This window comes from Microcebus murinus, chromosome 25 (assembly GCF_040939455.1).
Source record: "Microcebus murinus isolate Inina chromosome 25, M.murinus_Inina_mat1.0, whole genome shotgun sequence".
Taxonomy (NCBI): Eukaryota; Metazoa; Chordata; class Mammalia; order Primates; family Cheirogaleidae; genus Microcebus; species Microcebus murinus.
Genome location: NC_134128.1, coordinates 18,665,109 through 18,689,666, shown reverse-complemented (window position 1 = coordinate 18,689,666; position 24,558 = coordinate 18,665,109). Strand labels below are relative to the sequence as shown.

At 41.8% G+C, this 24,558-nt stretch overlaps 1 protein-coding gene and 1 pseudogene across 7 annotated transcripts in view; one reads left to right on the top strand and one right to left on the bottom strand.

Annotated features, from left to right (window-relative positions):
* Positions 1–24,558, bottom strand: part of UPF2 (UPF2 regulator of nonsense mediated mRNA decay) — a 115,268-nt gene that overhangs the window by 86,545 nt on the left and 4,165 nt on the right. For 4 of the 7 annotated variants that reach the window (XR_012914882.1, XM_075997549.1, XM_075997554.1 and 1 more), the window contains 2 exons: positions 8,910–9,289; positions 2,576–3,355 (listed from right to left, as the gene is read on the bottom strand). Coding sequence is in view for 6 of the 7 variants with exons in the window: in XM_075997549.1 (XP_075853664.1) it covers positions 2,576–3,355; positions 8,910–9,289 (1,160 nt within the window). In the remaining variant the exon portion in view is untranslated. Of the gene's footprint in view, positions 1–2,575; positions 3,356–8,909; positions 9,290–15,266; positions 15,486–15,510; positions 15,635–15,669; positions 15,928–24,558 lie in introns of those variants that run through there. The other 3 variants (XM_075997552.1, XM_075997551.1, XM_075997553.1) reach the window with 3 other exon arrangements.
* LOC142864673 (uncharacterized) lies at positions 7,458–7,574 on the top strand (annotated as a pseudogene).

Sequence of the window (24,558 nt, the reverse complement as noted above, 5' to 3'; positions counted from 1 at the left end):
AAGGGAATCATTTTATAGGGAGAGTTAAATTTCAGCTTCACATAACAAAGAATTCCTAGCAAACAAGTGTGTCCAACATTGGAATGGCTCTCTAAGAGCAATGAAATCCTTTTAGAGATATTCAGAGGAAGAATAATCTTACATGTTAATCTGTAAAATGGATTCCTGCATTGGAAAGGTGATGATTAGATTAAAACATTGTACAATCTCTCTACTCTCTACAATCTGTAAGACTAATCAAAAGCAAATATAGGCCAGGCTCTGTGGCTCACACCCGTAATCCTAGGACTCTGGGAGGCCGAGGCTGGTGGATCATTTAAGGTCAGGAGTTCGAAACCAGCAAGAGTGAGACCCCTGTCTCTACTAAAAATAGAAGCAAATTAATTGACCTACTAAAAATATATAGAAAAAATTAGCCGGGCATGGTGGCGTATGCCTGTAGTCCCAGCTACTCAGGAGGCTGAGGCTGTAGGATCGATTGAGTTCTGTAGTTTGAGGTTGCTGTGAGCTAGGCTGACACCTTGGCACTCTAACCTGGACAACAGAGTGAGACTCTGTCTCCAAAAAAAAGAAAAAAAAAACACAAAACAAGAATGACAATCCTTTTTCTTTTTAAGAATCATTGACAATTCCATAGCCATCTTAAATTCTCACCTGAGTGACTTTCACCCAGTCTCTACCTTGACCCTGTCCTAACTGTACCGTGTTTCCCCGAAAATAAGACCTACCCATAAAATAAGTCCTAGCAGGATTTCTAAACATTTGTGCAATATAAGCCCTACCCCGAAAATAAGACCTAGTGATGGGCGTGGCTACGCAGCACATCTGCATAACCCATGCATTTTGCTGCAGAGCGGTAAAGACAGCAGCACTTCTCATCTGCCCCATAGAGCTCTATTGCTCGACATGAGATTGGGGCCAATGGTTCTAAAGGAAATAGAGTTGCAAGAAATTGACGATGGAATTTGGGGTTTAGAGAGTTATGATGATGTTCCAGAAGAAGACAACTTAACTATATTTGAATAAATATAGATTTTTGTACTTTACTTAAAAAAAGTAACATATGCTGGCTCGGCGCGGTGGCTCACGCCTGTAATCCCAGCACTCTGGGAGGCCCAGGAGGGAGGATCACTCAAGGTCAGGAGTTTGAGACCAGCCTGAGCGAGAGCGAGACCCGTCTCTACTATAAATAGACAAATTAATTGGCCAATTAAAAATATATACAGAAAAAATTAGCCAGGCATGGTGGCACATGCCTGTAGTCCCAGCTACTCAGGAGGCTGAGGCAGGAGGATCCCTTGAGCCCAGGAGTTTGAGGTTGCTGTGAGCTAGGCTGATACCACAGCACTCTAGCCCGGGCAACAGAGTGAAACTCTGTCTCAAAAAAAAAGTAACACATCCCCTGAAAATAAGCCCTAGGGTGTCTTCCTGGGGGAAACATGGTACTACTGGCATACACTATTCCTATCTTCTCTTCTGGTTAAGTCAACCATTTTCCAGTGGTAACTACTTAAACCAGTCCTCCCCTACAAACTTAGGAAAATACAAAAGAGTATCTACTATATAAACTTCTGATCAATAACAATTTCAGATCTTCAACCATGTAATTTAAACCACTGTGAAGTATGCAACCAAATGCTATTGCTATTACCTCCTTTCTGCACCCTTTCAGCCCTCCTTACAATCCACCTTCCATAAAAGTTGACCTAGCCCAGGCACAGTGGCTCACGTCTATAATCCCAGCACTTTGGGAGGCCAATGTGGGAGAACTGCTTGAAGCCAGAAGTTTGAGACCAGCCTGGACAACACAGCAAGACCCCCATCTCTTAAGAAAAAAAACTGACCTAATACCCACAAACTACATCAACTTCTAGCTTGTTGTTGCCTCCTAGGTATAGAGACTACCCAGGAGTCTTCAATATTTTGTAACAATCAAAACTGGCCCCTACATCAGGTCTTTTCACAAATTATCACGGGCTTACACTATTCCTTTAGAAATTTAAATGGAAGCCCCCAGGAAGAAGGCTCCAGTCAATGCCTTTTATAGCTGCATTTACAGAATTTTTTCACAGTTTATCTTGCACACTATTTCCCAAAATTCTGATGTGAAATACCACTAATAATGAATGACTAATTTTCTTAAAAAGAGCAAATATCAACAGTGACATTAATAACAAAATACAAAACAATGAAAGCAAACCTGTTATAGAGAGGGAACATCAAAACACATAGAAAAAATAGTATTAATAGCAGGTAAGTTAAAGTGACAGAAAAAGAAAATTTACCCTTCAATATTAAGGAATTTTTAAAATCACAGGAAGAAAACACATCCACAAAGAAAAAGTCACCGTCTACTCACTAGATTTCTTTTCAAATCAGACACAAAATCTATTACAGACCCACATTTAAATATGAGTACTTAGACTGTTACACTTTGAAATTTTCCTGGAATGTTAAGAAATCACCTGTAAGGAGCCCTTTTCCATAAGTTCTTTCAGTGGCATGAAGACTTTAAACATTTTTAAGTATGAGCTCCAAAATAAATTCTCAATTCTGAGAAACATTTGAAAATCACCTGTTTTGTCTCTCAGTATTCTGGAGCTCCCTGTGGTCCCTTTTCAGGTGTTTGGTCAAAGACGTAAAGTACTCTTTTAAAAGATTCTGGAAAGGTTGTTGTTTCTCTGGACTAATTATCTCACTAGGAGGAAAATTCAAATTAAACTTCTCAGCAGCACTCTTTACTTTCCTAGGTACAAGTCCAGCAATATCATCTCCACAATGTCGACAGAAACTAATCACCACAGAAACATGAGTGTGGGATTCCCGATCGGCATTAATAATATTTTTTAGCTGTTCATAGATTAAGGAAAGACCTTCCTTATCAGTGAAAATCCCAACTATTGTCAATTCTGCGATGAAACGCAAATCAGTTCTTAACTTGGTAATGTTAGGCGTTTTCTCCTCTTTCCTTGCTTCAAAATGTTTTTTCCAGACCTGAAGAAGTGATGGGGCAAAGTCAGCATAACGCTGGTGAAAGAGAGAGCACAAGTGCACAGCACAGTTCACATCAGAGATTTTCAGCTTCGCTTCCACAATAGAAGATACAGCCTCTGCAATGTATTTGCTTAAATTTAGGCCATTAAAATCATGAGACAAGGAGTCTCTCTGCTGTTCCGTAATAGTTTTTAGTTTCTTGACAAAAGCGGTATTTTTCTTCAAACTTGAGTCCAGGCGGCTAAAGAAATTTTCCTCTGGTCGGTTGTCTGGAGCATTTTGGTTTTTGCCACGAAGTTCCTTCCTTAACTGATGTCGTTCCCAAGCTTCCTGATGAAGCTGAACGGATTCTTCTTTCTCTCTGTATAAGAAACAAACAAATAAATACTCTATATATTTTGAAGCATCACTGACAAATCCCAGAAGAGTAAAAGCCAGTGAAATATAATCATCTAAGTATCAGAATGCACTAGGAACAAAAGATGCAGAGAGCCCTTTCCCTACACTTAAGGACATTTTATTGGCCAAGTGCGGTGGCTCACGCCTGTAAATCTAGCACTTCGGAAGGCCGAGAAGAAAGGATCGCTTGAGACCAGGAGTTTGAGACTGACCTAGGCCACAGCAAGACCTCCTCTCTACAAAGAAGAAAAAACTTAGCCAGGCATAATGGTACATGCCTGTAGTCCCAGCTACTTGGGAGGCTGAGGCAGAAGGATCGTCTGAGCCCAGGAGTCTGGGTTGCAGTGAGCTATGATGATGCCACTGCACTCTAGCCCAGGCAACAGATCAAGACCCTGTCTCGAAAAAACAAGACAAGACTGTTTTTTTTTTGAGTCAGAGTCTCGCTCCCTCTATTGCCAGGGCTAGAGTGCAATGGCGGCAACCTAGCTCATAGCAACTTTAAACTCTTGGGGTCAAGCAATCCTCCTGCCTCAGCCCCTGGAGTAGCTGGGACTATAGGCTGGGACTACAGGCACATGCTACCAAGTCCGGCTAATTTTTTCTATTTTTAGTAGAGAGGAGGTCTCCCTTTTGCTTAGGCTGGTCTTTTTATTTTTTTGAGACAGAATCTCACTTTGTTACCCAGGCTACTGTGAATGCGTGCATCAGCCTAGCTCACAGCAACCTCAAACTTTCTGGGCTCACGCGATCCTCCTGCCTCAGCCTCCCGAGTAGCTGGGACTACAGGCATGTGCCACCATGCCTGGCTAATTTTTTCTATGTATATTAGTTGGCCAATTAATTTATTTCTATTTATAGTAGAGACAGGGTCTCGCTTATGCTCAGGTTGGTTTCGAACTCCTGAACTCAAACGATCCACCCGCCTCAGCCTCCCAGAAGCTAGGATTACAGGCGTGAGCCACCACACCCAGCCAAGAAAAGACATTTTATTAATGACTTAAGATAATGAGAGCCCAGTAGTGTATACTGATAATACCAATGTGGTAGAACAGAGGATTTTGAACAACTAGCTTCAAATTAAAACTCATTCAGCCAGCTGGCAAGCTAAACAAATAAAACATGATGCTAATATAAAAAATGTAAAATAATATGCTTGAGAAGGATATAAAACAAATAAAAGCAATAAGCAAATTGGAAAAATATTGTCCACAAAGAATACTTTAAAGAATAAGCATTATAAAAGAATGCATTAGGCCGGGCGCGGTGGCTCACGCCTGTAATCCTTGCACTTTGGGAGGCCAAGGAGGGCGGATTGCTCAAGGTCAGGAGTTCGAAACCAGCCTGAGCGAGACCCCATCTCTACCAAAAATAGAAAGAAATTAATTGACCAACTAAAAATATATATACAGGCCTGGTGCAGTGGCTCACGCCTGTAATCCTAGCTCTCTGGGAGGCCGAGGCGGGCGGATTGCTCGAGGTCGGGAGTTTGAAACCAGCTTGAGCAGGAGCGAGACCCCATCTCTACTATAAATAGAAAGAAACTAATTGGCCAACTAATATATATAGGAAAAATTAGCCGGGCATGGTGGTGCATGCCTGTAGTCCCAGCTACTCGGAGGCTGAGGCAGGAGGATCGCTTGAGCCCAGGAGTTTGAGGTTGCTGTGAGCGAGGCTGACACCATGGCACTCACTCTAGCCTGGGCAACAAAGAACAAAGTGAGACTCTGTCTCAAAAAAAAAAAAAAAAAGAATGCATTAGAAATGCTTTGAATTGTTAGATAACCTTCCACACTCAGCCTTAACCAAACCTTTAATAAAGTACCTTGTTAGGTTTGGGTTCTTCTAATAAACTCAATTTATCTTTTAAAAAATAGCTAAAATAGATATACCTATTTTTCCACTAAAAAGAAGGAACAAGTTTAAATTGCAAACTTGGACAGGAGTTGGAGGATAGACAAACGATGTATCACTTCGAGGTTTCTGAGACATGTCACTTTAATATATAAATCTCTAAAAATGTAGATTTTCATCTTTCTAAGACAATCAACCCTGGGTTACTATATAATTCTATGATTTTTCCACTAAAAGCTAAAATATGTTAACAGATAAGTTGTCTCCAGCACTTGGACATTTAAATATCTCTTGTATGTTTCCCAGCCACACAAACATAGGATTAGCAGTGACAGTACATTTTAAGAAAGCATATATATGCATTTACTTACTTATTTATTTTTTCGAGACAGAGTCTCACTTTGTTGCCTGGGCTAGAGTGCCGTGGCATCAGCCTAGCTCACAGCAACCTCAAACTCCTAGGCTCAAGCAATCCTTCTGCCTCAGCCTCCTGAGTAGCTGGGACTATAGGCATGCACCACCATGCCCAGCTAATTTTTTCTATATATTTTTAGTTGGCCAATTAATTTCTTTCTATTTTTAGTAGAGACGGGGGGGTCTCACTCTTGCTCAGGCTGGTCTCGAATTCTTGAGCTCAAAGGATCCTCCTGCCTCGGCCTCCCAGAGTGCTAGGATTACAGGCGTGAGCCATTGCGCCCGGCCTATATATGCGTTAAATAACTCAATTTTCACCTGTATTGAAAACACTTTAAGATATATAACAAAGCCTTTATGGGTAAAATACTATGATACTTTAAGGTGGCATTCACCTATAGTCCTAGCCACCCAAGAGGCTGAAGCAGGAGAATCACTTGAGCCAGGAGTTTAAGTGCAGTGAGCTATGGTCAGGTACTGCACTTCCAGCCTGGGCAACAGAGCAAGACTCTTTCTCTTAAAAAGTAAAAAAATACTCCAAGTGAAAAATGTAGGGATGCCGGGCGGGCGCGGTGGCTCACGCCTGTAATCCTAGCACTCTGGGAGGCCGAGGTGGGTGGATTGCTCAAGGTCAGGAGTTCAAAACCAGCCTGAGCGAGACCCTGTCTTTACCATAAAAATAGAAAAGAAATTAATTGGCCAACTAATATATATAATATAAAAATCAGCCGGGCATGGTGGCTCGTGCCTGTAGTCCCAGCTATTCGGGAGGCTGAGGCAGGAGGATCGCTTGAGCCCAGGAGTTTGAGGTTGCTGTGAGCTAGGCTGACACCACGGCACTCATTCTAGCCTAGGCAAGAAAGCGAGACTCTGTCTCAAAAAAAAAAAAAAAAAAGAAAAAAAGAAAAAGAAAAGAAAAATGTAGGGAATTACTGATCCTGGGTAGATGGAGGGGCTCGTTCATTATACCATTCTATTTTTGATTATGTTGGAAATTTTCCCAATAGAAAGTGTGGCTTTTGTTTTTTGTTTTTAATTAAGCTTTTTTTAAATTTTTTTTTTGGAGACAAAGTCTCACTCTGTTGCCCAGGCTAGAGTACCGTGGCGTCAGCCTAGCTCACAGCAACCTCCAACTCCTGGGCTCAAGCAATCCTGCTGCCTCAGCCTGCTGAGTAGCTGGTACTACAGGCATGCGCCACCATGCCAGGCTAATTTTTTCTACATATATTAGTTTGCCAATTAATTTCTTTCTATTTATAGTAGAGATGGGGTCTCGTTGTTGCTCAGGCCTGGTTTCGAACTCCTGACCTCGAGCAATCCACCCACCTCGGCCTCCCGGAGTGCTAGGATTACAGGCGTGAGGTCAGGTGGTAGGATCATTTACACTGCGCCCAGCCTTTCCAGTACCTTTTTACCACTAGAAATGACTGGAGAAATATGATTAAATTTTTTTTTTAAAGTAAAATAAACAAACAGGAAACTCTCAAAAATCATGGTTCTGAAGATTCCAAAACTGGCCACTACTACTGACTTTCAGACCTAAGCTCCAGTTCCTTGTTAAAAGTAGAGGTCCTAAGAAGAACTCTGGTGAGAAAGGTGGTGGTTCAGAGATCTATAAAAAGTCATGTTTGCAAACAGCTTTTAAAAATTATATATTTGAAAGAAGTACTCATGCTATTCAACAGTAATTTTTGCTATCTCATTGGTGTTCTTCCTATGAGGACTACCTGGTTTTTATCGGTTTATTTCTTTACATAGATTCACAAAATTAAAAATAGATTTAAATAAAGATAATTAGTTTTGAACAGTGGTAGTATCGTAGCCAATGAGGTTTATCTGAGAAGTGATTATTACTAAATGAAAACTTTTCCCAATGCCCCACCAAAAAAATTTTTTTTAATTTAAAAAATAAAGATTAATAGCACAGTCATAGCATTGTTAAAAAAAAATAAATAGGCCGGGCGCTGTGGCTCACGCCTGTAATCCTAGCTCTTGGGAGGCCGAGGCGGGCGGATTGCTCAAGGTCAGGAGTTCGAAACCAGCCTGAGCAAGAGTGAGACCCCGTCTCTACTATAAATAGAAAGAAATTAATTGGCCAACTGATATATATATAAAAAATTAGCCGGGCATGGTGGCGCATGCCTGTAGTCCCAGCTACCCGGGAGGCTGAGGCAGAAGGATCACTCGAGCCCAGGAGTTTGAGGTTGCTGTGAGCTAGGCTGACAGCCATGGCACTCACTCTAGCCTGGGCAACAAAGCGAGACTCTGTCTCAAAAAAAAATAAAATAAATAAATAAATAAAATAAAGATTAGAACAGGAGGCATTGTGGAATTGTGCTTAAGAACACAGGTTTCAAGTCAAACCAACAGCTCCACTATTCACTGTGCCCTTAACCGTTTTAAGCTTTAATTTATTAATCTCTTAAGATGAGAACCATAAACTTACTTCATCGGTACTGTCTTAGGGATATATGCTAATATACTATGTATAGTACCTGATACATAATACAACTCAACAAATAGCAGTCACTAAGAATGATTTTCAACTTAAAAAAATGGAGTATTATCATACCATGAAAAAAAAGTTTTTAATTCCTGCCAGTCTCATCAAAAAAAAAGTTTTTAAAAAATAAAAACACAGCTGGCTCAGTGACTCACACCTCTAATCTCACTCAGCACTTTGGGAGGTCCAGGTGGTAGGATCATTTGAGCCCAGGAGTTCAAGTCTAGCCTGAGAAACACAGGGAGACCAGTCTCTACAAAAAATAAAAAATATCTGCCAGGGATGATGGCACTCGCACATAATACTAGCAACTTGGGCGGCTAAGCCAGAAGGATTGTTTGAGCCCAGGAGTATGAGGTTGCAGTGAGCTATGACAGCACCACAGCACTCCAGCCCAGGCAACAAACCAAGAGCCTGCCTCAAAAAAAAAAAAAAAACAAGCATGGTGCAGTAGTGTACACTTGGAACCCCAAATATTCAGGAGGCTGAGGCAGGAGGATTGCTTGACATTTGCACCCAGCCTGGGCAATAGAGAGAGAGAGACTCTGTCTCAAAAAAAAAATCAGATTATTTAATTTAAATAATTAATGCACCTTAAGCATGACCCCAGTCAGTAAAACTAACAGAACAAGTTACTCCCAACTCTCAAAAGGCTGCGCCCAGGAAGTTGTATTTCAAATAACCATTTTTTCTAAAATATACTAATCTTCCAATTTCTTCAACAATTACAATAAAACTGTCTTACTTCATCTGAGCAGCTTCTTCTTCTTGCTGACGTTTCGCCTGCTCCTCTTGCTTCTTTCTCTCTTCCTCTTCATGTTTCTTTTTTTCTTCTTCCTCTTTTTTCTTTGATTCTTCCTCTGCCTTCACCTTTTCTTCTTCTTTTTTCTTGCGCTCCTTCTCTTCCTTTTTTCTCTTATCTTCGTCCAGTCTCTTCTTCTTGTCTTCAGGGGCCTTGCTGACCTCCTTCTTGGCAGTGAGTTTGAGATCGTCTTTTGGCTTCTCCTTGCTGCTCACTGGCCGCCTTTCACCGCAGTCTTTTTCCTTGTTGTTTAGTAAAGAGTCTTTTTCTTCCATACTTGCTGGCTTTTTACGCTCAGCTGGCATTATGTGACCCAGGACAATCTGTAAGAGTGAAAGAATGTCAGTGACTTTTCTTTAGTAATGTGACACTATTTTTCAAACAGAACATATTAATGTAACTTTGCAATTGTGAGAGTAAATAAAGGCATGCAAAATGAATACCATTTCCTTGTTAAAATAATTTAATGGTCATATTCCATAGCCTATCATTATTAGTTACGCCTATGACTAAGTATTACTGTTTTGTTTTTTTACTTTTTAAGAAGCAAAAATTCAAACAAAAGTAGAGAGTACAGTATAAGGAATCTTCATGTATTCATCACCCAGATTCAACTACAGGGTATCCCAAAAGTCGCCATACATGGGGAAAATGGAAAATTGTAGCTAAATGTATCTTTACTTACATAATATTCATTACAAAATTTAACAGAATTTTTCTTTGTATTGAGACTTTGGGGACACCCTGTATTATCAACTCCAAAACATTTAATTGTAAATACTTCAGTATGTATCTGAGAACATTTTGAATTGGTTTTAACCCCAGCATTGTACAGTCATGAAGAGATGCTGCTTTGCTATTTCACACAATACTTGAGATAAGTATTTCAGTTGGAGAAAGGGAGCATGAGCAAGCTCTTGCCTTAAGTCACAGGCAAAACAAGACAACAGAGGACTCAAAAACTTCACTGCACTAATCTTATTATCAAACTTTCAAATCTAAAAGCTGTTAACTAGACCTTTAATTTCTTCAGGAGTATTAGTTAAAATTAAATGATTATAAAATCTGTACATTCTGTGCTATATCTGCCAATACAATACCTATCAGCTCAGAGTTTCTAAACTTCAGCACTATTGATATTTTGGGCAAAATAATTCTTTGTTTTAGGTGGAGAGGGCTATCCTGTGTACTGTAGGAAGTTCAGCAATGTCCTTGCTTTCTATATAGTCGATGCAAGTAGTTCCTCCCCAGTTTTGACAACCAAATATGCCTCCAGACATTGCTAAATGTCCCCTGGGGACAAAAATCACCACCAGTTGAAAACCACTGCACAATTCACATGTGGCTACTTAAATGTAAATTAATAAAATTAAATAAAATTTGAAATTCAGTTCATCATCACTATCCATATTTCAAGTGCTCAATTCCACAAGTGACTAGTGGGCTATCATATAGGGCAGTGCAGATATAGAACATTTCCACTGTCACAAGAAGTCCTACTGGATAGCACTGGTCTACAGAATGGGCTCTATATAATTAACTGAAAATAAACTCTGGAACAAAAAACTATCTCCCAGTGAAATTCTGGATTTTTCTTTTCTAAAAATTTATTTCTCTACTCAGAATAAACTAGTTTTATAATGTAATTTCTTTTATGGACAATGCATCAGTTTTAACTCCTAAATTATCTGAGTGTCGTATACAAGAAAATAAAAATTCTATTTTAGAAGTAGAGAATTACTTAAACTTCCTAGTTTTTTATTAAAAGCTAAAGATATACATAATATTCTTAAATATTTTCAAATATAGGCTTTAAATTACAGCACTAAAAACTAGTGCTAAACTAGGTTAGCAAACAAAACATTTGCGGTAATAAACATATTATAAATACACAAAAAATTTATTTCAACACTCTAATAAAATGTTATTATCACAGAAAGACAATCTAGGCCAGTAGAAACACTTTAAGTAATTTCTACAGGTATATGCTACAGTCTGTACCTCCTCTCAGCCACCGTTTCCTTCCACTTTTTCTCTTTGACTCCCTTATTTCCCTCCACTCCCATGTTCCATGCATTTATTTTGACAATGACACCAAAAGGCTTTAGTTATCCCCACTGGTGAACTCAGAACAAAAAAAGGCTGTTAGTCCTATTAAAACAATTATCATTAAAATATGAAAAATACTTTAACCACTTCTTTATGCATCAAGATGGTATTAGTATTTACATTATCTAAAGTGTAGTTACCAATTCTTATACATTTTCAATTAAATATCCACCTTTAATGTGGATACATCATGTGAAAATATCATGTCCTAAAAAGCAAACTTTCAAAGAGAGGATAATACTGATAGCTACTACTTATTGGTACCATAGTAAACATCTTATATACATTATCTCATTTAATACTGAAATCTTTATGAGGTGGGTATCATTTTCCTATTTTATGAAAGAGTAAACTGAGACTTGACCAAGTAACTTGACCGAGGCCTCCACAGCTGATGACAGAGCTGGAATCTGAACCCATACTCTTAACCAAAGAATCCTGGGAGTACCAAATTGTGAGATGGAAGACTTGATCATAGACACTGACTATGACAAATCATAGAATTATGAATCTCAAGAGTAGAAAGAATCCCTCATAATGGTATAGCAGTTTTTACATAATGTTTCTAACTTTTACAATACTCTGGCTGAAACACATAGAGACAAGACTCTGGCAGGGGTAGGGAACTTACAGCCTTCTGATTTCAAGACTATTCTTTTTTGAATACAAAACGTGACAAGAAAAGCTTCATCTTCCTTTGCTGCACCCCTTTTAAATGAAAGGACTTGTTCTGTAAAATATGGATTAGTCAAAATGCCCCACTTAAGGACCTAGAAAGCCATATGTGGTCTTAAGGTCACAGGTTCCCCTTAGGGAAATTACTCATTATGTGCAAAAAAATATTTTATATAGACTTCTTATTTTCTGATGTGAAGCATCAAGTGACATTTTAGGATTACAAGAAACTACAGGCCTAGCACAGTGGCTCACACCTGTAATCCTAGCACTGTGGGAGGCCAAGGCGGGTGGGTTGCTCAGGTCAGGAGTTCGAAACCGGCCTGAGCAAGAGCTAGACCAGGCTCTACTATAAATAGAAACAAATTAATTGGTCAACTAAAAATATATAGAAACAAATTAGCTGGGCATGGTGGCGCTTGCCTGTAGTCCCAGCTACTTGGGAGGCTGAGGCAGAAGGATTGCTTGAGCCCAGCAGGGTTGCTATGAGCTAAGCTGACGCCATGGCACTCTAGCCCAGGGCAACAGAGTGAGACTGTGTCTCAAAAATAAAAGAAACTACAATTCTCAGACAATAAAAAAAAAGAGCAACAGAATTTACAATTAATGTCTCGTTTGTGAAAATAGAATTAAAACTAAACTTCTAAAACATTAAGAAATCGACTTGGTATCTGACAAATTCATAAAAGATAACTATTTATTAACTTTAACAGAGTCTCACAGTTTTGTGACTATATATTCATTTATTCAATACATTTTAAGTACCTACTATATGAAATAAACTACAGGAGGCATTCACAAATTAGATCCTACTCTAGAGAATGCTAAAACAGATTCTCAGTAAGACAATGAAGTATTGATACTGATATCTTCCTTGAATCATTTCAAAGCATACACCCCAAATACACCTGAAACTAAGCTTCAGTGAACAAAATAAGACAAAAGTCAAAGGTTCATGCAGAGGCAGCAATGCAACTTGTGATAATAACATGCACGGGCTTTGAAGTCAGACAGATTTTTAAGTCTGCATCCCAACTCTTCAGCCTGCTGGCTATGGAAGTTGGGCAATTAACTTCTCTGAGTTTATGAATAAAATGGATATACTGCTACCTATTCTATAGAATTCTTAAACTTCTAACACAGTAGCTACCATGAGGAAGACATAAATGTTGATTCTCTTTCACACAGAACACTAGAAAGTTCATCATAAGATGAAAGATTTTTAAAATTACGACTATTAGGTTTTATCTACGCTAATCCTCATTTTTACATTGCAATGGCAGCACCAGAAAGACCTGCTCAAATGACACAACTTGCTTAGTAGCTGGACCAAGACTCACTGCCCAGTGTGCTTTCCCACTATGATGGGACCCTATAATTCAAAAAAAACCCAAACAAACAAACAAATGAAGTCTACAAACTACATGATTCAGTTCAATAAACATTTAAGTCAATTCAGGCGGGTCACTAACGCCTGTAACTCTAGCACTCTAGGAGGCCGAGGCAGGAGGATCCTCTGAGCTCAGGAGTTTGAGACCAGCCTAAGCAAGAGTGAGACCCTGTCTCTACTAAAATTAGAAAGAAATTAGCTGGACAACTAAAAATATATAGAAAAAAGTAGCCAAGCATGGTGGTGCATGCCTGTAGTCCCAGCTACTGGGGAGACTGAGGCAAAAAGATTGCTTGAGCCAAGGAGTTTGAGGTTGCTGTGAGCCAGGCTGACACCATGGCACTCTAGCCCGAGCAATAGAATGAGACTCTCAAAAAAAAAAAAGTCAACTTAAAAAAATTAAACTGACCATTAAGTTATATTTAATAAAATGCTAAAACTCTTATTTTAATAAATTCAAGCTTTAATTAAGAACCAAGTCTTTCACCTAAAGTGTTTCCAAAAATTTTTCAAGTTGGCCGTGCAAGGTGGCTCACGCCTGTAATCCTAGCACTCTGGGAGGCCGAGGCAGGCGGATCGTTTGAGCTCTCAGGAGTTTGAGACCAGCATGAGCTAAGAGCCAGACCCATCTCTACTAAAAATAGAAAGAAATTAATTGGCCAACTAAAAATATATAGAGAAAATTAGCTGGGCATGGTGGCGCATGCCTGTAGTCCCAGCTACTCGGGAGGCTGAGGCAGGAGGATAGCCTGAGCCCAGGAGTTGGAGGTTGCTGTGAGCTAGGCTGATGCCACGGTACTCACTCTAGCCTGGGCAACAGAGTGAGACTCTGTCTCAAAAAAACAAAAGTTTTTCAAGTAAAAACTAGAACTTCAAATAGATTCCATCTCAAGATAATCAATAAAAAAACAGTGATCTTTTCACTATGATACGATTAGCTCTTAGAAATTGTCTTACTAAGTACAATTATATTCAGACAGCCCTTAAAAAGAAACCACGCTTTAAAACCACCTTCCTACCTCCCAAAATAGCACCCTGGCACTTGGGCTGTATATTTTATTTGGTTTCCTAAATATATTCTGAACTTCCAAAAGAAAGTAAAACTACTAGTAAAACAGGTACCAACGGAGTGTACTGGGGAAAGAACAAAGAGAAGGGGGGGGTAATTTCCCTTTTAAAGATATTCCTTTGCAAAGTACCATATGGACTGTGTATGAAATCACAATTAGAGTGCTCTGAAAATATTCCAGAGTGAAAGAATGCTATTTTACCTTTTCATTTTGTCTCACTCAAGATGTTCTAAAGGCAGCCATTGCACAGGGGCATTATCTCTCAATCCTTGACTTTATTCTTAAAAGAACATCTTTAGTAGTAAGGACTCATTCAAAATCTTTAGAAATCTCACCAGAGTTTAGAAATGATGAGTCGTACGATTTCTACGAACACCTAAAAAACTATGATAAATGAGACGAGCCAGTGAGAGTTTTACTCTTGTCTGATGCATCACTTCGTGTGCATGAGAAGAGCAAGAGAGCTGCAGATCCGGCCACTCCAGGGTGTACCCCACATGCCTGTAAGCTGGCTCTGCTCTGCCAACCAAATATCCTGTGACCACCTCCTTAGTTCAACAGCACTAGCAAGGGAGTCCCTGGAGCACTGAGGTGAAGGCAAAGGGAAGAATCAACCAGCCTACGTGATTAGAAGGAAGTAAACCAAACAGCCCATGCCCACCATCCCCAGATACACCCAAGACCTGTTCTCCTACACACACGTTCTCCCACAAAGCCCTGCTCCGGCTCCACAGTCCTACACCTACCACGCTTCCCCGCCACAACTCCCCTTCCCACGGGTATCCACGGTCACCTTCGCGGACCATCCTTGCCCCAACCCTAACTTCTCGCCCCACGCTCCCTCAGCACCGAAGACTCTCCGGCTGGTCTCCCTACTCCACATCCTCCCACACACGCGCCCGCCCCACTTCCTCGCCCTCGCTTCCCTCCCGGCTCCCGAGGAGCCTTCCCCAACCTCCCCTCGCTCCACTCCACGCCCCCAAACACCTTCACCCCTCCACGGCAGGCTCCCCGCCTCCAGCCCCGAGGCCCGGCCCAGGGATGTGGGGCAGGCACCTCCTCTCCCGCGCCTCACGTCTGCCCCGGCCCGGGGGTTCCCGCGTTGGTGGGCGCCTCAGGAGAGGATCTGAGGAGAACGACGTCGGACCCGCGGTCCCTCCACTGCTCGCAGCCCGCGGAGAGCTGGGGTGCGGAGTCGCCTCTTGGGTTCCCCAGGGAGTAGGAGTCCAGGCCGGTGCCCCCCAGCCCCGTTTCCTCTCGATCGTTGGAGCGGAGGGGAAAGAGGCTCCCCGGGACTCACCTGAAGCCTGTTGTCAACATTAGCCCCGGGTTTCCCAGCACCAACTCCAGCGCTCGGGCTCTCCCCTCCCCTCCCCCCACCTATCTCGCAGCCGAGGGCCCGCCTTCCCTCAGCTCCCCCTCCTCCCTCCGCCCGCCGGCCCTCCCGCCCGCCACTCACCAGCGCGGCCGGGCTGCGAGTGGGGGCGGGGCGGAGGGAGGTGGAAAGGAAGAAGCTGTCCCCGCTACTGCCCGAATAAAAACAGTCCGGGTCGTCCTTATCCCCGGGACGCCGATACCCCCGGCTTGCCTCTAGGGTGGAGGGTCCAAAGCGAAGGCTGAGATAGCTGCCGGCCACCTACTGGCTTGTCCAAACTCCCCACTCGATGAGAGACGCAAATTTTTCAGACAGGCAATGATTAGGGCAGCCACTATCAGCACTTCAAGCCAAGGGCCCTAGACGAGGAGAGGAGTGTTCCGAGGACCGGAGGCAGGAAGTGGATTGGTCGCCAGGAAAGGGAAAGCGCCTGAATCGGAGGTGCGCAGGCGCAGACGCTTCGCAGAGGTGGGGTGGGGGGGAGCGAGAATGGGGCGGGGCGGAGCTAACAGGAGGCGAGGAAGGGTGGTGGAATAGTAGGAGAATTACGGAGCGCCATTAAGGACAAGTTTGGCCACGTGACTCTCAGGGGCGTTTGCTGGCACGAATGTAAAGAGGTCTAACAAGGGAAAGTTTATTTTTATTTGGGTTTTTTTGTTTTTGTTTTTGTTTTGTTTTGTTTTGTTTTGAGACAGAGTCTCGCTTTGTTGCCCAGGAGAAGAGTGAGTGCCCTGGCGTCAGCCTAGCTCACAGCAACCTCAAACTCCTGGGCTCAAGCGATCCTCCTGCCTCAGCCTCCCAAGTAGCTGGGACTACAGGCATGCGCCACCACACTCGGCTAATTTTTTCTATATATATTAGTTGGCCAATTAATTTCTTTCTATTTTTGGTAGAGGTGGGTCTCGCTTTTGCTCAGGCTGGTTTTGAACCCCTGACTTCGAGCAATCCGCCCGCCTCGGCCTCCCAGAGTGCTAGGATCACAGGCGAGAGCCACCTCCCCCGGCCTTAACAAGGGAAAGTTTGGACTAATCGGAAGGAAAGAGGTTCAAGATTTAGGAAATTAGAAACTGGAGAAACTAAGGAATATGGCTGGTTTGAAAGGTAGATGTTGGTTATGAATGGGTCCAGATTTAAGAGTGCCAAAAGGACTGTGAAAGCCCCCGGGGGGAATTTCCAGAAGTTTTAGGTGTTCCACGTGACATCCCAGAGTGAAGAAGAATCAAGGCTTTTCCATACTGTTCTTACAAAGTATGCGGTTATAGCAAGCAAATTTTTAAAATTACAATGGAATGACCTTCCCTGAATTATCAAATGAAATCACCTGTTAAAAAAGAAAAAGTCTAGCTTTTTCCTCAGTTGCCTCCAAGGTGCTCGGTTCTTCCGAGGAAACTAAGGCCGTGCTGGGGTGAAGCCCTCACTTCATGAGGTGACGAGCACCGCGCCCGGCAGCTCCAGCCCCATACTCGCCCGCGCCTGCATCTACTCGGCCCTCATTCTGCACGACGATGAAGTGACCGTCACGGAGGATAAGATCGATGCCCTTATAGAAGCAGCTGGTGTAAATGTTGAACCTTTCTGGCCTGGCTTGTTTGCAAAGGCCCTGGCCAATGTCAACATCAGGAGAACCTCATCTGCAATGTAGGGGCTGGTGGACCTGCCCCCTCCACTGCTGCTGCCCCAGCTGAGAAGAAGAAAGTGGAAGCAAAGAAGAATCTGAGGAGTCTGATGAAGACATGTGCTTTGGTCTTTTTGACTAAATCTGTTTTGTAACATGTTCAATAAAAAGTGGAACTCTTGAAAAAGAAAAGAAAAGAAAAAGTCTAGTCTGGTCATTTCTTCTGAATACGAACCCGAGCCCACTTTTTAAAATGGCTGTCAGCTTATCTGCAATAAATGGCTGAAAGTGTGTGTCTGGCCTACTTGAGGCAAGTCTCAGTTCCCTTTTATTCAGCCTTTGCCCATTGCTGGTCATTTACTGTTTGAGTCCCCATTTATTTTTAGCAGGCAGATTACTCTCCCATACTGAGTGTTAATGTTTCATGTTTCCTGTATGAAAAAAAAATGTTTTTAAAAACACTACCAATAGGTCAATCATTTAATGGTTAGTAAAAGAAAGAAAAATGAATACTGCTATTCTGCACCATTAATAGACAATTATAAGAGAACTGTCCCCAAACACCATACTGGTGATAACCACCCACAATTTCTTTCTCTTCGTGGTTTCCTTTTCTCATTTTGTCTACTTTTAAGAAGCTGTTACACTTGGGAGGCCGAGGCGGGCGGATTGCTCAAGGTCCGGAGTTCAAAACCAGCCTGAGCAAGAGCGAGACCCCGTCTCTACTATAAACAGAAAGAAATTAATTGGCCAACTGATATATATATTAAAAAAAATTAGCCGGGCATAGTGGCGCATGCCTGTAGTCCCAGCTACTCGGGAGGCTGAGGCAGCAGGATTACTTGAGCCCAGGAGTTTGAGGTTGCTGTGAGCTAGGCTGACGCCACGGCACTCACTCTAGCCTGGACAACAAAGTGAGACTCTGTCTCAAAAAAAAAAAAAAAAGAAGCTGTTACAGCCCAACCAGGTTGTATTGCCCGCAGCTACACAGATAAGAGCCAATATCCTGAGACAGCTGGGTTGCAGTGCTGTTTAATATCACAGAACATAAAGCAAGGAGACAGGAGGAATTTCTCAAATCAATCTACCTGAGAATTTGGGAGAAAGGGTTTTTAAAGATAGTTTGGTGAGCAAAGGGGTAGGCAGTTGGGTCTGCTCATTGGCTGGGTTGTTGGAGGAATCATAGGAGTATAGAGATTATCTTCTTGTGCTGAGTCAGTTCCTCAGTATGGGTGACTGGTCTGAGTGGAACAACTGACCTACTAGAATGAGAGCCTGGAAGATAACTCAAAAACTAGCCTTAGCTAGCATTCTGGGAGGCCGAGGTGGGCAGATCTCTCAAGGTCAGGAGTTCCAGACCAGCCTGAGCAAAAGCAAGACCCTGTCTCTCCTAAAAATAGAAAGAAATTAATTGGCCAACTAAAAATATACAGAAAAAATTAGCCGGGCATGGTGGCGCATGCCTATAGTCCCAGCTACTCGGGAGGCTGAAGCAGAAGGATTGCTTGAGCCCAGGAGTTTGAGGTTGCTGTGAGCTAAGCTGACGCCATGGCACTCTAGCCAGGGCAACAGAGTGAGACTGTGTCTCAAAAAAAAAAAAAAAAAAAAAAAAAAAAAACCTATGGGGGGAGGGGAGAGAATGGGCATTTATTGAAACCTTAAAATCTGTATTCCCATAATATGCCGAAATAAAAAAACCTAGCCTTAGGTTTCACAAGGGTGATGCTATCTGTGTAGAAAGTTAAGAATCTTTATGACCATCAGCCACATAACTCCTTAGTAGCAATTATAGGAAAGCAAATTAGGGGACAATGGCTAGTTATTATTATTGTTTTTAACTATGTCTGGGCATTTGCAGAGTTTAGGCCCCTACCACAGTTCTTACCTTGCACCCCTTCATTAATTTATATAGGGCAGTTTGAAAGTTTCACCTCTCTGCTGGTAAATAAATCCTTCTCAACTTAAATGAGGTCAATCTTTGTCTTTCATCAAATGTTAAGAGAAAATCTTGTGAATACAGGGATCAAAAAAGACGGGGAGATGGCTGGGCACGGTGGCTTACGCCTGTAATCCTAGCACTCTGGGAGGCCGAGGTGTGCGGATTGCTTGAGGTCAGGAGTTCGAAACCAGCCTGAGCAAGAGCGAGACCCCGTCTCTACTATAAATAGAAAGAAATTAATTGGCCAACTAATATATATAGAAAAAATTAGCCGGACATGGTGGCGCATGCCTGTAGTCCCAGCTACTTGGGAGGCTGAGGCAGCAGGATTGCTTGAGCCCAGAAGTTTGAGGTTGCTGTGAGCTAGGCTGACGCCACGGCACTCATCCTAGCCTGGGCAACAAAGCAAGACTCTGTCTCAAAAAAAAAAGACAGGGAGAGCATTTTGATTGAGCATTTGCTACTTTACATTTGTAATTTTAAGCACAATAATCTCCATTTCATAGAAATTGAGTCACTGAAAGATCAAATAATTTACTCAAGATCACAAAACTAGTAAGTAGGCCGGGCGCTGTGGCTCACGCCTGTAATCCTAGCTCTTGGGAGGCCGAGGTGGGCGGATTGCTCAAGGTCAGGAGTTCAAAACCAGCCTGAGCAAGAGCAAGACCCCGTCTCTACTATAAATAGAAAGAAATTAATTGGCCAACTGATATATATATAAAAAAAAAAAAAAAATTAGCCGGGCATGGTGGCGCATGCCTGTAATCCCAGCTACCCGGGAGGCTGAGGCAGAAGGATCACTCGAGCCCAGGAGTTTGAGGTTGCTGTGAGCTAGGCTGACGCCACGGCACTCACTCTAGCCTGGGCAACAAAGTGAGACTCTGTCTCAAAAAAAAAAAAAAAAAAACCAGTAAGTATATTACCTAGTATTCTACACAAGTCTGACTCCAAAAACCCACGCTCTTTCTGCTGTAGCCCACTGCCTTCATGTAAGCTTTTGCATAGACTGAAAATGCTACCAACCATTTCATTTCCAAAGAAGATGTCAAGCTAGCCACCAAAAGCCTTTTGATATGGAGACATCATTGCAATCTCTAACTATAAAAAATACATTGTTCTTAAGAGGCCATCATTTTTAGATTCTGTTGACAATTCAAACTTCACTGCTTTCTGAAAATACATTCAAAATTCTCAAAATGAATTGTTGAAGAAAATTCTCAAAATTGTTCCTTGTTCTCCTTTTTGCTTGCTGCAATTGACAGAACTATCCTGTATGAAAAAAAAAAAAAAAAAAGAAACTACTACTTATTTTTATATAGAGACCTGCATGGTACTATTCTCTACTTAAAACCTAGCTATAATGTGGCTGCTTTACAGAAGAAAGGAAAGGCAAGGGAAAGAGATTACAATTACACAGCAAACCCTCAGTTTAAGGAAAAAAAAATCATCATGTGAGGCAAACCAGTCTCATCACAGCCTCTGCCCCCTGACCTCAGGAGCTGGAAGTGTGCTATTCTGTGACCCAATCCAGCTTCAGTCTTTTAGAACCTGATGTTTAATTTAGCTAATTTAAGCTTGTTTAAGCTACCTGTTTCTTAAACACCCACTTCTTCATGGTGTATCTCTGGTAGAAATTTTTCAAACAGTTTTCCCTCTCTCTACTTAATAGTCTCTAAAATAAATGTGTTGAGATGTGTCTCTTCAACAAGAAACATTTAAACAAATGTAAATATTAAATATATCAAACATAAAAGTACTTACTACAAGACCATATTGGAATTTCTCATGGAACTTTAAGATTGAAAATCAGTTTACAAACCCTGGCTTCTCTTAATTCCACCAAAATAGAAGTGAAACAGTGTGAGATTACTCTCTTTTGTCTTAAGCTTTTAATAAATATAATTAGTCAGAAAAGCAAATTAAATCATAATACTTATAAAGTACTTTAGAACAGTGTTGGAAAATAGTGAAAGTCCAATAAATGAGACTACAATAGAATGCAGAAGATAGATGATAAATAAGCAAAGGAAAAAGTTAAATGCTTAGAATAAATGTTACAAAGGAAATAAACAAGGTAATATATAGAGTAGCTGGAGAGAGGGAATTGGCTATTTTAGAGCAGTTAGGAAGACCCACTTTACTGATGCAAAATTTGAGCTAAAACCTGGAGAATTAGAAAGTCCTAGTTGTCCATCTACAGATTCCAAATGAGCAGTTGGAGCACAAGGAAGGAGGGCTCTGGTCTAAAGGTGAAAACTTTGCATCAACAATACATCAACATAGTGTTTAAAGCCATAAGAATAGAGGAGGTCACCAAAGAAAATGTAGCAAGAGAAGAAAGTCCAGGACTCAGCCTAGAGAAACTTACAAATAAAGAAGTCTCTAAAAAGGAGACTGAGGCCAGGTGTGGGGCTCACGCTTGTAATCCTAGCATTTGGGGAGGCCCATTTGTAGGTATTTGGATATTAATTGTGTATGTATGTGCTACTGCACAGATATATGCATTATAACACACCCCGAATTAGAAAATATAAGAATAAATACAAGGTCTAATATTTTTGCATAAATGGTTGGATCCTCTTGCATTCTCCTTTCTGCCAAGCTACTTTGGAAGCCACTGGTTTCCAGGGTAAAGTTCAGAGTCCTTAGAAGGAACTCTTGTTTTGTTTTGTTTTTTTTTTGAGACAGAGTTTCTTTCTGTTGGTGGTGCTAGAGTGCCCTGGCGTCAGCCTAGCTCACAGCAACCTCAAACTCCTGGGCTCAAAGGATCCTTCTGCCTCAGCCTCTGGAGTAGCTAGGACTACAGGCATGCGCCACCATGCTCAGCTAATTTTTTCTATATTTTTAGTTGTCCAGCTAATTTCTTTCTATTTTTAGTAGAGATGTGGTTTCGCTCTTGCTCAGGCTGGTTTCAAACTCCCGAGCTCAAACAATCCTCCTGCCTTGGCCTCCCAGAGTGCTAAGATTACAGGCGTGAGCTACCATGCCCGGCCTAGAAGGCTCTCTTAATCATGGGCTCTTCTCTATACATCTAGTCTCATTTCCTGTGACTCCTCGAGGTTCTGGCCATAACGACCTACATATACTGGCTTCCTCTTCCCTGAGTGCAATATTATATCTTTGCCCAGAATGCCCTTTCTCCCGTGAATATTTCCAGACTGGTTAGGTCAAGGATTATTTCTTCAAAGAAGTCATTTTTTATCACCACCACCCTACATATATTGAGTTAGGTCCCTGGCCCCACCTGCGTTTCCATAGCAGCCTCTGATCACCCATATTATAATATTCACTATATTATACTGGAATAATTTATTTTTATCTGTTTTCCCCATAAGACTGTAAGCTCCTTGAGGCTATGATTTGCATCTCATTAATCCTTGTGTTCTAGGGCCATAGAAAGCACCTAACATTTTGATAGGATTAACAAGTGAATTAATGCTTTTTTGGAAGAGGGAGAGAAACCTGTGTACTGAAAAAGCAACGTATGGGAATAAACAAGAATGAATAGAGGCATTGTTCTACATTTTTCATGGGCATTATTTAATCCTCACAATAAGGATTATGTGGTAGGTACAATTCTTTAGCCCATTTTACTGATGAGCAAAATGAGGGGCGAAGAAGTTAGGGACCCAGCCCAAGCTCACAGCCAGTAAGTGACAGAGGCAAGAGTAGGAATCAGGAGGTTTAGATTAAAAGTTTCTTAGCCACAACCTTGTGCTGGCTTTCGCTAAGCTAGGCCTCATTATCTCAATTTGACAGCCGGACACCAAGATGAGATCCAAGGTCACATAGCTAAGAACTGGCAAAACTAAAATTCAAACTTGCATACTTTTCTCCAAAAGCCTTGTTTCCTTGAAATGCTCTAGTTACTTCTCATTCTCCTTTGCTGGAACTCCTTCTCATCCCAACCTTTTAATTTCTGAGCTCCTCAGCATTACAGATCTAGGTCCTGTCATCTATATGCAGGGTCTCAATAACATGTATACATTGAAAACTATCAAATTTATTTTTCTAGCTACTGCCTTTCTTCTGAACTCCAGACAGGTGTATGCAGCTGTCCAATTGAAAGATCTGCTAGAGACGGGGCACAGTGGCCCACACCTGTAATCCCAGTGCTTTAGGAGGCCAAGGAGGGAGGATTGCTTGAATCAAGGCCACCATTCAAGGTTGCAGTGAGCTATGATTAGGCCACTGCACTCCAGCCTGGGCGACACAGCAAGATACCCTGTCTCAAAGAAGAAAAAAAAAAAAATCTGATTAATATCATACTTATAGCTGGTGATGTCCAAAAATGAACTCCGCTTTCCAAGTTTGTTCCTTGATGGCATCAGCAGCCACTGAGTTGCTCCAGAAGCAAAGCAAGGAAGGGAACAGCGGGGGACAGGTTATGTACCTGGAGAACCTTTTCCAAAGGGGGCACATTCACGATCAATTTTAAAGATGAGAGGTGGACAGGACAGTTGTTGTGACAATGGTGAAATGACATCAGAGGAAGCAAAGTGAAAGCAAGACCATCGGGTAAGTAGAGAAACTGGTGGGAGAAAAAAAATGGTACTTTAAAAATAAACTCTCTCCTTCGCTAGGCCGTGGGAGAGGATCAGCAGCTTGTTAGAACTTGATTTTGCCTCAGAGCTGTTTATCTGGGACACCTCTATTTGCCTGCCTAACTCCTACTTCGTTTTTAAAAGGTTTCAGTTTACGTAATCTCCCACACTAGGTAGGAATCCCCCCAGTTCTCTGGTTTCATCCTACACTTGTCCTCCATGGCACTGTTACAATCGTAATTAATTGCTGTGTGATTATTTACTTAACTGTTCTGTGCCCTCGGAGACTGGAAGCTCCTACAAACAGGGACCTCATGTGGCTTCTTCACTGACGCATCCCAAAGCCCTTAGCATGGTGCTGGCACACAGGAGGTAGTCAATAAAAACTAACTGAATAAATAGATGCCTGCTGCTTCCCTTCAGATGAAGATATGATCAATTGGCCTTCAATGAAGTAAACAAGGTTGTGTTTCTACTTTGTGATCTCGGCACTCCCAGGTTGAGTAGGCCTGTGAGTCACAGAGTTACCGAACAAACATTAGAAATAAAAGGACTTTTGCTGGCTGGGTGTGGTAGCTCATGCCTGTAACCCTAGAACTCTGGGAGGCTGGTGTGGGAGGATCGATTGAGGAGGTCATGAGTTCAAGACCAGCCTCATCAAGATCAAGACACACACACCCCCACTAAAAATATATATATAGAGAGAAAGAAATTAATTGGCCAACTAAAAATATATAGAAAAAATTAGCCGAGCATGGTGGCCCATGCATGTAGTCCCAGCTACTTGGGAAGCTAAGGCAGGAGGATTGCTTGAGCCCAGGAGTCTGAGGTTGCTGTGAGCTGGGCTGATGCCACTGTACTCTAGCCCAGGCAAC